At 36.1% G+C, this 14,659-nt stretch overlaps 1 protein-coding gene across 2 annotated transcripts; it reads right to left on the bottom strand.

The window, feature by feature from the left end:
* Positions 1 to 722: 722 nt before the first annotated feature.
* LOC141611525 (AUGMIN subunit 3-like) lies at positions 723 to 14,022 on the bottom strand. Of its 2 annotated transcripts, none has more exons than XR_012528640.1 (19): positions 13,745 to 14,022; positions 13,406 to 13,622; positions 11,763 to 11,799; positions 11,175 to 11,278; positions 9,018 to 9,213; positions 8,793 to 8,859; positions 7,755 to 7,858; positions 7,553 to 7,637; positions 7,050 to 7,104; positions 6,276 to 6,407; positions 5,462 to 5,531; positions 4,783 to 4,840; positions 4,602 to 4,657; positions 3,296 to 3,448; positions 2,768 to 2,879; positions 1,878 to 2,019; positions 1,686 to 1,761; positions 1,172 to 1,308; positions 723 to 1,020 (listed from the first exon to the last, which is right to left on the bottom strand). XR_012528640.1 is itself a non-coding variant. In XM_074430081.1 (19 exons), exons 2-19 carry the CDS (start codon positions 13,579 to 13,581, stop codon positions 889 to 891), a joined length of 1,851 nt encoding a protein of 616 aa, XP_074286182.1. In that variant the 5' UTR covers positions 13,582 to 13,622; positions 13,745 to 14,022; the 3' UTR covers positions 723 to 888. The 2 variants fall into 2 exon arrangements, 1 of the variants encoding a protein (XP_074286182.1); XM_074430081.1 differs by having other exon boundaries at positions 1,172 to 1,267.
* Positions 14,023 to 14,659: the final 637 nt, after the last annotated feature.

Below are 14,659 nucleotides of genomic sequence, written 5' to 3'. Positions count from 1 at the left end.
TTAGGTATAGATTGTTTGGATAGTACGCGGAGATGGGAGGAGGTCAATGAGTCACGAGACAAGTGTAGCTTGTTAAATGAGTATAACCATGAGTTGTATTTTAGTATGGTTTGTAATCACTAAACTTGTCGTTTATAATAAATGTTTCTTTATTGTATCTCTGATTCACCGCCTCGGAAAACCGAGAAGGTAACATCTCCCAATTACCTTGGCCGGGTAAGAAGGGGGTGTTACATATACGGTGGTGATTGTTTGTATACATAAAAGGTTAAGTGTTATTTGTAAAAATGCAAATGCGTTGTGGTAATTTGTAAAAATACGTAAATACGTGGTGGTTATTTGTAATTTTTCCTTTATTTTATGATTAATTTTTTTATACTTTTGTTTTGTATTTTTCATAAAAACATAACCATTTTTACTTTTTATTATATAATAAATTGAATTTCTTGTGAAATTTTGATAAATGTGTTTAATTTCACTTATTAGCCAAGTTATGGGTTCTAATCACTCCAATTAAAAGTTTTAGGGGTTAATTTTACAATTACACAAAGTTATGGGGGTCAATCGCCATTTCCCCAATAAAATATGTGAAATAAGCATCCTAATGAAGGAAGAATAAATTGATCGAACAATTGCAATGTGAAGTATAGAGGTAGTAAGACCATTTTCGGAAAGAAATTTAGGGTGAAATAAATTTCAACGGTGAACGAACGAGATAAAAATGGTAAAAACACGTTTCATCACTCGCCAAAAGAAGAGGGGCCAATTTAGGGCTGATTGAAGATAGAACTAAGTGAGCTCTCAAACCCATACAAACAGAACTAAATACAAATGCACATTGCATACAAATTCTAACTAGAAAGTTACGTACAGGCATCACTAAGCGCATCATGGAGCTTGTAATTCTCGAACTCGTTTAGTCAGCTCCATTACTTGTTTCCTCAAACGATCGGGATTAGTGAAGAAATCAACAAAAACACGTCTTTGGATTCCTATTTCTGTCGAATGATGCTTCATTATCTACATGATACCGAAAACAGTCTTGTGTGTTAGGGCAACATTATAATCCGTAGCATAGTTCGTCATTCAACCCGGACTAAAAGATATAGTATAGTTTTCAGCCTTAGATGAATAAAAATGAAGTTAGACAACTGTCAACTAGATTAGGTACCTCGTTTTTCTTAATATGCTCTCCATTAATTTCCTCGACTGCAGTGCAGAGTTTCGCGTTGACCTTGTCTAGTTCATCAAGCTCTTTTGTTAATGGCTGTCCAGCAGCGTAAGATTAAAGTCATTAAACACGAATGCCTGAATAACAATATCAACAAACTGATAAACCGTTTCAAAAATACATGCACATAATACCCAGTTACTCACGTATTCTCGTACCAAACGCTTTCACGATAAGAAAGTCATGAGGCTGACCGATATAATGACACAGCTATTCCTTAATTACAATTTTGAGCGAGTTAATGAGTGAATGAGTGCGTGTATGACTGTATGTTTTTTTGTTATGCTGGTCTCACATTTATATTACCATGTGAGACCATCTAGGAAGGTAAATTGACACGCAACGTAACAGCCAAGCAGATTCAACATTAGTTTTAACAAGAAAATCAAAGCATTGTCAGGATGGTAGCAAGGTGATATTATCAAGGTTGATAGACAAAAAAATAGCAGGTTACCCTGGGTGTCAGTAAAGGCTGAGCAGTTGTTGATGAGGCAAATAGGAGGTGCTGTAAATTTTGAATTTGTGTACACCTGAAACAAGAAAATCAAAGCATCACAGGATGAAAGCAAAGATCAAGATCATACTATCAAACTACATTAAAACATTCACCATCCAGAGGTGTAATTGATTATTAAACTTGACTCACAACTCATTTATGCATCTATTTCGGTCTGCGATCAGCAAACTTTCAAGATCAGATTGAAGAGCCATCAAGTTTGACTGAAGGCTGGCTATCTGCTGAACAATGCCAGGTGCTGAGACATATGCAGAGGCACCAGGCTGAGCATCTGATAAGGAATTAAGGATATTAACACAATATGTCAAGCAAAAATAGATAACGGTATTTAACATCCAGCAATACAACAACAACAACAACATCAGAGCCTTAATCCCAAAATGATTTGGGGCCGGCTGACATGAATCATCCTTTAGAACCGTCCCTGGGTGAACGCACACCTCACAATGCGAAAAGAGAAGGGAAAACTTATGTTGCAATAAGATAAGAAAATTTATTCTGCTTTCGTGACCATGGGGTTAGAACAGTTTCTCACTTTGGTGATATAAAGATTGAAGATGTCCTCACTTTGTGGTACAAGGTACGAAGTATAACATAATCAATTTTCATTGAAACTAATGTCGTGTCAAAATTGCCAGAAAAAAACTTATCATGCTTATAAACATTATTTATAGTGGATTTTTTTTTTTAAAAACCTCAAGTTTACCTTCTTTTGTATTATGTTTTACTCCCCTTTTGTTTTTCACTTTTTCTTTTCTATATTTTCGCATTTTGAGGTGTGCGTTCACCCATGGACACTTCTAAAGGATGATTCATGTCAGCCGAGCCCAAATCATTTTGGGATTAAGGCTCTGATGTTGTTGTTGTTGTTGTTGTATTACAGTTCATCAGTGAGATATTTACAAAAGTGGAATTAGTGAAACCTCAGAGAACTCAAGTGGAATTAGATAAAATCATAAAGGCACTCAAATGAAAATTTTCAAAAGGTTCGAAGATTTCAAAAAAGAGTTGGGCATTACTTGAGTAAATACTCAAAAGATCTCTAACACCATGCAAGAAGTTGTCCCTGTCATCCACTGCACCTTGTTCTTGTATGTCAGAAGCAGACTGAATCAGGGCTAGGCAATGGCCCTGTTGCAGCATTAAAACATCGTAAATAAAGATATGCGAATTCTGGCTAGTGACTAATACACTGTTTACCTTAGTTACGATGTAATTATTTTTCACCCCCTCTATTCCAAAAGGTTGTTTACACTTTCGAAATCTTACATTTCTTTTTACAGCTAAAATGGATTTGTTCAACACTAAGTATTGCTAAAACGAACCTCACTTTGTCAACTAAGGATAGCATGGTAGAAATGATATACGAGGATCACATAATGGGTAATCAGTCCTATGTCGATATCATATTGATCCAACAAATCTTTGGTTATGAAATACTCCGTAAGAATCTACAATATACGAAGTATCACAAATATTTCGTTATCCACAAGATCGACCATCAAAGATTATTAGATGGACATGACACATTTACCCAGTAGACTTACTACTCGTCCTTTTGTAGCTGAGAGATATGACTGAAGCTCTGACTCAATGACTTTGAGCAGTGAATACGCTCCAAGCATTGTTTTCTTTTCCAACTGACACGCTATCTTCAGAAATTGATGCCTTGCGAGTTGATTAATCAAGTGATTAATGAACTGCCAATAAATATAAAGGGATCAAGTTAGTTTGACATCATGCAAAATTAAAATGTATGATGGTAGGGACTAGGGTGTACATGAGAACTATTGAGAAGCAAATGGAGGTAAACTCTAATCTACAACCACCACAAGCAAAATATGCTGGTCCCAGATTCCCAGCCCCACCAAGGCAATATGCATACTCACATAAACAGCGCCAAAGATACTGAACAGTAATGTCCTCAACAGCAGAAATGAGTTCAACCACTATACAGAGTAGAAAGAACGAGGACACTGGGTGAATAACTGAAGTTTTGTGACATTTTCAAAACTCCCCTAGAAACCTAATATCATCATACCCCGATACTAGTGTAGACAAATTCTGTCTACATGTACATTAGTGCAGCACACAACTCTACTATATCATTTAAAAACAGAAAAATAGTGACTTAACAAGGTGCCCAAATGGTAAGAGATGGGGTTTAGCTAGTTGGATTGAACCAGCGGGGAGATACGAAGTACTTTTCTCTTTCCAAGTCATCATATCACAAATATTCTGGAGTATCCAAAGCATATATAAGTGAACTCGTCAATATATAAGCAAGGAAGAGCAATATGATGATGAATTACCTTAAGTCCCCAATACAATCAATAGAGTTTATTACAACCGTTAATAGAATAAAAATATCATTTATTTTCTTTCGATCCCTTCCTTTTCCCCCAACAAGAGTAACCGCTCATATGGATGGAGAAATTTGGAGGGGAAGGGGAAAAGAGAGCGTGAGGAGGACAATTGCCCAGTTTGGTCAGCAAATTGGATTGGGGGAAAATGCAAGAATCAAATTTCGTGGCACCAAGCCAAACTAAAATCCTTCCAACGTTGGAAACACCTAGAATGAAGATGGTATTCTAAGTATCTCCATCAACCTATGTACACTTTATACTAGAAAAAGAAACCAAAACTCTTAGAAAGCACCTTCCATGGGTGGCAGCTTCATAGAGCCATATACATAGGGAGAGCACAATAATTCCTTTATCTATTCGGCAGAACCTCAATCTCCTTAATGATGGGAAAGAGAGGGGGGGTATGTATCACAAAAAGAGAAAAAAAAGTATGACCTTTGCATAAAAGCATTAAAAAACTACAGCTTAATTTGACAATCCAGCCTACCGCCTTTTGTCGACTGATATAGAATTCCTGACGCATGATTTTTAGATCATAGTCACCTGCAGAAAAGAAAATAAATAGCTTTTAAATAAGGAAATATATATACTTAAAACCTAAATTGGAACATTCACATCTGTTAAGCCATCAGTTCGGTAAGTAAGGGAAAAAAGAAAATTTCTAATACCTTGTAAAATATATGTATCTTGAAGCTGAGCCAACTCCCAACAGAGATCAGGAATAGTCTTTCGAAATTATAACAAGGAAAGAGGAAAAAAAATGGAACGTTCAGTGCAAACATCAAGGGACATTATACTGTAAATCTCTTATGATGCCAAATATGTGAAGAAACTGTAAAGGGTGAGTAGATCAGCCCTAAACTATTTACATTGAAACAAAATCCAGGCTATGTATCATATGGAGGAGCAATATATGTACATGACGTATGAAAAACTGTATTATTGGTGAAGAAATCTTAAACACAAGCAGACGGATCCTTACCTACTTACATTTAGACAAATTCAAGGCTCTGTATCATATGGAGGAAGCAATATATGTACATGAAGTATGGAAAAACTGCTTTATTGGTATAGTTAGAATCTTCTGAACGTTGAACTTCTATATCAAATTTATCTCAAGTTTGAAACCATTTCACATCATTTAAGGCATAAGCTAGAAGGTAAATATCATTTAGAAGCGCCCTTTAATTTCTATAATTAAGGATTCAAATAAGCAGCACAACACAAGCTTCTGAGTTTGGCTTGACTCAGTTTCTAACTTTCAATTTTTTTAGTATTCAACCAGGATTTCACACCTTGCCAAAAAAAGTTACTCTTAAAATTAAGTTGCAGTAAAAGAAAACACACCTCGGATAAGTATTTTTCTTCTTTGTGATGAAGATTTGAAAGCTCTCCTGCCAGTTCTGCATGCTTTCTCCTGATAATTGACCATAACATCATCAGAAGCAATTACATTAAAGCAAGCAGCACAAAGAAACAGCTAAAAGTACATATACTCTCCTACAAACCCTTTGATCACAAGGTTCTGATAAAATCTATTCGGTTTTCTGATAAGGGTGTGATGTTCTAAGATAACAGTACGAGTCTTAAAATGTCAAGAGCTGTATGTCATCCATCTATCCACTAATGTCGCACATCTAATTTCCAGTTACCCATTTCCAACACTCCTTTAACAAAAAAACTCCCTAAATTAATCACCCCTCCCCACCTCTGACCCCGTCCCCATCACCGAATCTCCTTGCCTGTATTGCACCATCAACCCTCTGTCCAGTAGTCCAATTCCTCCAGAATCAAAAATATATATCCTCTATCTCTCAACCTTTTCACCTGCCACCAGTTAGCTCTTGCCCAAACTTGCAGCAATTTGGCACCGAAGACCCAAACATATGCACGGTTTATTCTCTTAAATGTCAGTTGACAATTGTGTGTTTCGTTGTGAATACAACTTCAACAAAAGAGGCATACTCACCTATCCTTTACACTTACAATTACTTGACAGATGCAACGCTCTACAATCACTTAAGCCCTTGTATATAAGGTAACAAAACAACATATCTTATCGAAAAAGGGGTTGGGAGTAGGGCGGGAAGACAGAACACTCCTCATAAACATCTTTATCACAAAAGACATTGGAACATAAACAAGTAGAAGAAACTCGTACCTGAGAGAATGGAGATCCATATGAATGTGAGCTTCATCAGAAGCAACTTGAGCTTTAAGAGCAACAAGGATGGCTTGCTGCTTAGCATTCTCAACTTGGGCCTCAACCCATTGCCTCTCACTAGTACCGAACCTGCCAAGATTAATGTAAAGAAAAGCTATAAAGAAGTTTTATAGCAGGTTCCTTAAAAGCTGATACTAAGGAAAACAAGTGGCACACATCCACATCTAATCATTGAACATGTATTTCTTGACCCTAGCACGTGCCCCTTCCCTTTGGCAAAGATATACTCCCTCTGATAACCTATTTTAGGCGTCCTCATACTATAGTTCAAAATTTCCTTTTATAGCAGGTTCCTTAAAAGCTGATACTAAGGAAAACAAGTGGCACACATCCACGTCTAATCATTGAACATGTATTTCTTGACCCTAGCACCTGCCCCTTCCCTTTGGCAAAGATATACTCCCTCTGATAACCTATTTTAGGCGTCCTCATACTATAGTTCAAAATTTCCTTTTTAAGAATGTTTTGTGCAGTGAAAGTGAGCGTTGGATTATTCCTCACTTGCATGTACTCACATAAAAAGCCAATGTAAGAGCAAAATTAAACAACTTAGTGAGATCGAGAGGGCGCCTCCATTTAAAGGCAACACTTACAGCTATGGTGGTATGTTATATGTACAAAAATGAGCGGGCACCCATCTCTAGTTATCATAACCCGGGAAAAGAATAAATGATCGGTACCATGAGAATAGATTGGAACAAGAATACATACACAGAGCGAAGCCTCTGCAGCTCAGAAACCCGCTGATGATGACAATTTTCTAAATCTGAGATATAAGGGCAAAATGTCAAGCGTCTATCTAATAGGCAGAAATTCGCAATGCATAATTAAACCAAGTTCTGTGCATCTTACAGATTTCTAAGTCAAAAACCAGGATGCTTAATACATCTTAAGAGCACTAGAAATTATTATTTCAAATCTCCTATATTAGATTAAAACAACCAAAAGAATTTATGTCCACACTCTAAATATTACTTAACCACCGCAAGCTACACAAGTTCAAAGATTCAAGATATACTAGAACTTTATAACGACAACAAAAAATTGTTAGTTCCAAAATGTTTCGGGGTAGGTTATGTTACACTCACTAATCACTAAAAATGATTTGGCATTCGTTATGTACACTCATTAATCACTCAAAATGATTCGGGGTTGGCTATGTACACTCATTAATCACTCGAAACGATTCATAGGAAAACAGCTAAATAGGTTACCTCTTACTAATATGTTTGAGATGTCATCCAGACTCATCCACGAGCATTTAGCTTTTCCATCCTCGGCAACCAACCGGAAAGGAACCTGATCAGAAAAATCCAATAATATTGCACGTAGCAATGAGCGAGAGCTGCCTTGTTTAGAAAAGAACTCACTAAAGATGTAGATTTTAAGAATGAATGTATACTAAGTCATGCATACCGAGTCCAAATGCTTAGCAAACCACTGATTTATTTCCTTCGAACAAGCTGAATCGCTAATCAGGTATTGATGAAAATCAGAGTACACAAGGTATATGACATCATCTGCATACACAAAGGGAAAGTGAGGACTCCGCAATCTGCAACAACTAGAATAATGTCACTTGACGTGCCTAAGGTCACTGACTTGCACTATCAAGAGCCAAAGAAATATATGTATATAGTATATTAAGTTGTTAGATACCCGGACAAGATGAACGGTAACAATTGATCCTGGTAAGGGAACTTTAATCTATTAGCTCAATATGCTCATAGTTTCAAGAAAAAGCTGACATGTCATTATGTCAATACAAGCTATTCTCAAATTAACAACAAACTGAAAAGGAAACTCCAGGTAAACCTATAATCATCTTGAGCCTCATCCTTATAACAAGACGTATTCTTTTCTTAACAACAGTGGAGCTATTCATAGACCAATTGAGCTTCCAATCCAAACTTCGACTTTGTTCTCATATATCACACACTCGAAGAAAAAAAGACAGAAAATTAAGCAGGATTAATCACATTCTCAGTCACAGAAAACAAACTTGCGTCACAACAAAAAAATAAAAAGTTAAAAAGTGTGTTTGTTGCCACCAGACTGCAGTGTACAGAGTAGATGATAAACGGAAAAAATAAATAAATAAACAGAGACAGATGAATTAAACAGGGAGAGAAACAAACTAAATCAGTAACAGATGACAGTGGAATATCAATGTAGAACTTTTCCTTGGACTTACGTGAATTCATCACCATAACGTAAACCCGCCATGGTATAAGTTTGCAAGTTTGGAGTCACAGATAGAGATTTTTAGAATGAAAGTTGCATACCACAAATGGGTGTTATTTCCACATAATAGAATTTTATGATGTGAGATCAGAGGAGTTACATACCATATTACCATGAGCAAGTACAAAGTGACTAATGCCAAGCACTTCAGAATAGGGAAGTGAGAATACTAAGAAAATTGCAAAAGGATAAGGCCAGATAATAACGTACCGTCCCCTGAATGATAATGGGCCAATTCCTGAGCAGTTGAAACAATCCTTCCAAGAACTGCGTTCATCTAATAAACAGTAACAATATAAACTGGCGTGAAACAGATGATAACATCAAAATGTTTGAGATTCAGAACAGCAGGTTAAGAGATTAAGCAACGTCAAACCCATCTATGATTGATATTGAACAAAAGAAACTTCTGTACACGTGATGACATGGTCATACCTCCAAATTTCTTGTTGACAGGCTATCTTCCATTGTGCTAAGTTGGCCTGTAACAGAAGATGTTGCAACAACTCTAGCTCTTTTTCCTTGTATTAAAGATGAAGCATGGCCAGTTAGCGTATCAAACTGAGACTGCAGCTGACTAAGCTGTCTTTGTAACTCCAACGCTTCGGCCTTATAAGACAATGTAGCATCCCTAACCTCAAATGTAATGCATCACATACAAAGACAATCAGCAATTAATTCAGAAAGGCTACAACATATACAAGAAAGAAGTAAAGGAAAATGCACGCGGTGCCCTTCAACTTTGATATTTTGCCCGAAATACCCAATTTTTTGATCCAGAGAACTTTAAGAGACTATAACTCGTATTTACGAGCTCAGAAAGTGACGATTTTTTTTTTCAAATTGATTATCTTTTCGAGAACTACGACTTGAAAAAAAAAATTGTCGAGTTTGGAATTCGTGAGCAAGAGATATGGTCACTCAAAGTTTGTTCGGTAAAAAAAACTTTGACGTACAAAAACTCCTAGCCACGGGATCCAAATACGATAATTTTTTTTTTCAAATCGTAATTCTCGAAAAGATAATCGATTTGAAAAAAAAAAATTATCATTTTCTGAACTCGTAGACACGAATTATAGCCTCTTAAAGATTTCCGGAACATAAAATTGGGTATTTCGGGCAAAAATCGAAACTTCAAGGGCACCACGTGCATTTTCCCAAGAAGTAATGGAAATACATTCTGCAATACAAATATACAATTAAATAAATCAGCATACAAATAGAGAGCAGAATTGATAGGAAATTCTAGAACAAGCAAAAGACGGTGCAGATAATAAATCCACCAAATACCAGGGTTGCCGAATTCATAATACACATAATTCGAATTCGCAATTCGCTCAAAGTAGGGAATTCAATACGCAAAGTATTACAAAAAAAAAGCAATTCGCGAATTCGTTATTACTAATACGCTTATAAGAGTTCCTAATTACATTTTAAATTAGGATATTTTCAAACAATTAATTTTTTGTTTTAGTATCTTATAAAATGTTTGCTTTTGAAAATAGATCGTCTCACACCTTGAGACCGTCGTAAGACCGTCTTATTGTAAAATTTGGGTAGTTGATTATGACTACTAGTCGTTACTCAATATTCCCAAAGGAAATGTCTAGAATTTTAAAGGGTAAAGACTAAAAGACCCCCTAAATAGGCGAATTCATGTTGAATTTTTAGTTTTTAATACATGAATCGAATTTTTAGAATTCGCTGATTTTAATATATAATTCGCGAATTAGTGCGAATTAATTCGAAAACGTATTGCGAATTAATACGCGCGTATCAATTCGCAATTCGCACCCTAGGTGAGCGAATTAGGTAACCCTGCCAAATACCATCAAACTATTTGAACAGAACATGAGATCAAAATTATCTTTGCAGGTTTTACTATTAGCTAGTACGGAGTAATTTTTTTTCTTTTTTGCAAAGTTCAGTCCATGACGTGAAAAATGATAAGTTTATTGGAGTACGGTTTTACATTAGAACATACGGAGAATCATATTACTAATTTTACTTCCGTTGTTTCTTTGATACTTTCCAAAATAAAAGTGCCACAAGATATGAGAAACACAAAAATAAGGTTCTCTCATCGTGGAGTACAATAATAGCCCTTTTCCTTTTCTCTCTCCTAATCTCACTTGGGTAACAGATCGCTAGTTTGGTCATTTGCATAAAAGAGGCTCCTGAAAAGAGAACTGGAACAAACCACAGAAATATCCCAAAAAGGAAATTGGAAAATTCCCAAAAACAGATGGAGTAAATATATTCACTCCTTGTAGATTTATGTAGAAGGTGATTTCAAAATAAGTGAAAATTCATTGATGAAATCAGAAAATTTGTGTAAGCTAAGCATCATCCTCTCTTTATATATGCAACCGCATTTTATTAAGAATACAGTTGGACCATAAGCTAAGATGATGACACCGGTAACGGGAATTACCATCAAAGTCAAATATTCTTTTCAAATTTAGTCGAATTGTTTTCAGCATGCTGAGACGATCAATTTGGAGTTCGAAAAATAAAATTAATATGTGAATCAAGAACTTGTCAGTAACTTGAAGGTCAATGGAAACTAGATATAAGCAACTACTATATTACCTGATTTCCTTCAATCCTTCTTCAGCCCCGAAAACTGCCTCCTGATTGTCTCTCCTCGTCGAAAATGCAGAAATACTGTCATATGCAAAATCCAAGTCGTCCCCCTATACGAAGTCAAATGCAGCATGCAAGCAAGATTCATGGCCATATGTGGACTCTTTTTACAAATCAGCAGCATTAAAGCTAAACTGTTCACTTGCAAAAAAAAGGCATCCTATCCACTTGGACAGATTGCAAGCCTCCTTAAAACGTTTTAATTATCGGCCGTAACACTGATTCACGACCGATTTATCAATGTTTCACACTTTACGAAGACCGCCTTATCAGGCCATATCAGACGCATTTGTAGCACATTGAGCGAGATCAAGTCTCAAATGAAGAATTGATACCATGCCTTCCTGGTCTCTTTATGAAAAAAACACATCATTTTACTAATTAGCTAACAAACAAAATTATCAAAGGCGTAACTGGCCACAATGTGGCAAAGTAACTTTTATAAGATAACAGAAACCAAAACACCAATGGATATGTGAAATTGTCCTTCGATAGAAGTTAAAAAAATGCACAGGAAAAAAAATGTAATCATACCTCCAAGAATTGTCCTTCTTGTACAAACTGCTCATACCTGGGGAACAAAATGGCATTAAAGCTATTAAAAACCACTATAAAAGTGGTTCCTCCAACAACGGAACAGCTATCGCCGTCTTATTTATTTTTAACAAAGTAGCCAACAAAACCATCAAATTGAAGGTAATAAGAGGCTTGCATTAACTTTGATACAAGATAAAAGATGAAACAAATTATGTTAGCTCATAATATCCGCTGATTTGGATTAGTTTCTTGTTTTAAGGCTTTAAGACAAAGTAAAATCTATTAGCCCACATAGATAAAAACATCCTTAGTGCTACACATGCTGCTTAAGTTCACAACCATCAAGCATGAACGATTACCCTCTCCTCAGTCTCCTTATGTGCTATGGTACTAGGACTTGGGTATTACGAATCCTTGTCCGACACTTGAAGTCATAAAATTAAGGACACGAGGACACGATTAATTAGTGGACACGACAACTTTTGGACACGGTCAATGTATCCAATTTTCATATTTGGACACGGTCAACGCTTCCATTTTTCATATTTACTTTTTTATAGAAACAAAAATAAATCGAGAGTTCCAAGTTCCAACTACACACTTGACTGAATGGATATTTAATAGTAGTAAAGAATAAGCTCTGAAAAGTCAAAGAAAACAAAAAGTGGTTACACGTGTAAAGTTATAAAGGAGAGTTAAAAGGACACCATGAATTGAGAACCTAAAAAAAACAATTAAATTAAACAAATAAAGACTGAAATTAGAAAAAGAGCAATAAAGCAAGCACGACTATAACACCGCCAACGGCCATGCCTAACCCCTACTCGATGCCGGAAACCTAAATATGTCGTATCCAAGTCCACGAGGTGGGAATGTCAAGGATGGCTTCATACACCATTTTTTTATTCGTCACAATTCACAAACACTATCTTCTTAAAAATATTTTGAAGACCCAAAACTTGGATTTTTTTTTGCCTCTTATTATCATAGAACTTAAACACATCAAGCTCATCGAATAGGTTAGTATTATACAACTAGTTGATTCGCGATGTCTAAACCCAATGTGTTTCCACACATGACCCTGATAATCTAGGAATTCACTATTAGTATAACACCCCCTGAAGTTCATTAACACATTGAATCCATTGCTCTAACCTACAGCAGAATATAGCATAAATGAGATCACATATGTATCTTCAGAGCTACCAATAACAGCCGAGTTTAGTCCAAATGTCAAGGCTTCTGAAATTGATGAACGAAGAAATAACAAAAAAACCCAAATAGTATGCTCGATGGTTTCATATGACAACTGTAGGGTAACAATCATTAAAATGGTTTTAGTCATTTACTAATAAGATTCCTCCTAAGAAACTAATAATTACGACAATTTTGCGTAACATTAATCCACATCATGTAGCTTAGATTGAATTGCATTCCACGACACTAAATTTCTGTATCAGCTGAGATCCAATTACATTGCATTTGTCAAATGCGACTACATTTCCCCAAACATAACTTAACCAGTAATCATAAGTAGACAATCCAAACACGGTTGTTGAAATTACAAAAGTGCCACAATCTTTAATCAACCAAAATAGAATAAAAAATGAAAAAAGGGAGAAATAGAGAAGGAGCATAACTGGGAAAGTTGAGAAGGAGAAAGAACATTGGAGGGACGAAGAGAAGAACAAAGCCAATCAAGAATGGGGCAAACGTCGTCGTATTGGAAAGGCCATTCAAAGCTATCAGGGTCCAATTTAGAGTGACCTTGGAACCCTAACTCACCTAACAACTCACATAATCTAGCTCCACTCATCCTTATCTATAAAAGCCAGCAAAGCCTCCAACTCTCCAAGTCTGAGATCGCAAACATGAATACTCAAAATTAGGGATCTATAAAATGGGGATTTACAAAGAAATCAAATACTGAAATAGGGATTGACGCAAACAAACAAAGGACAGAGGGACATTAAGGATACCTGTTGACGGCAGAGAAGGCTGACGGTGGTGGTGTGATCAGTGGCGGACGGTGGCTGTAGTGACAAACAATTGAAGGAGATGAAAAAGACAATCATGTCATCATGACGGTGATGAAGAGATGGATTGTAGAGTAGGTGGCAATGGTGAGAACGCAGATCGTAGAGGCGGTGGAGGAGCTGGTGGTGATATGGATGTGGGTTGGTTGTCGAGGACCGACGGAGGGTGTATATGAACTTTTGGAACGATATTATTCGCTACAACTTTTGTTTAATAAAAAGGAAAAATTACAAATAACCACCACGTATTTGCGTATTTTTACAAATTACCACCACGTATTTCCGTTTTTACAAATAACCCCCAAACTTCAACGTATATTCCCCGGTCACCACCGTATTTTTATCCCGAGCATCGTTTTTCTTATTTCCCGACTTGTTAAATGACGATTTACACGAAATACCAAGATTACCCTTAATGAATGGCAACGCCAAATACGTGGTATCCAACTCTTATCAGCTATAACAAATGGCAACGCCAATTGAAAAGTTGAATTCTTGAACCATTGAAACACCGTTTTATTTTGACGTGTTATTTGTACATTATTTAAACGTTATTTGTACAAGCACACGTGCATCTATTACAACCAAAAGTGCTGATAGGTTCCTAGAAGCTAATGTACTCTTATTTCGACTAATTTCATTCTCACGAGAGAGGTGTACAACAGCTTATTGCATTTATCTTATACTGAATTATCATAATTTTAGCGTAGAAAACACAATTTTCTTTACTTATAAAGCGAAAATAACAAATCAAAATCGCTAGTAACCTAATATAAAAATAGGTCTATTCACAAGGAACAAGGATCAACTATAATGAGGTAGCGCATTTTGATGGTCGATGATGGGGCAATACATTGT

Source organism: Silene latifolia, chromosome 11, assembly GCF_048544455.1.
Source record: "Silene latifolia isolate original U9 population chromosome 11, ASM4854445v1, whole genome shotgun sequence".
NCBI classification, from domain to species: domain Eukaryota; kingdom Viridiplantae; phylum Streptophyta; class Magnoliopsida; order Caryophyllales; family Caryophyllaceae; genus Silene; species Silene latifolia.
This window is presented reverse-complemented; position numbering and strand designations above follow the sequence as displayed.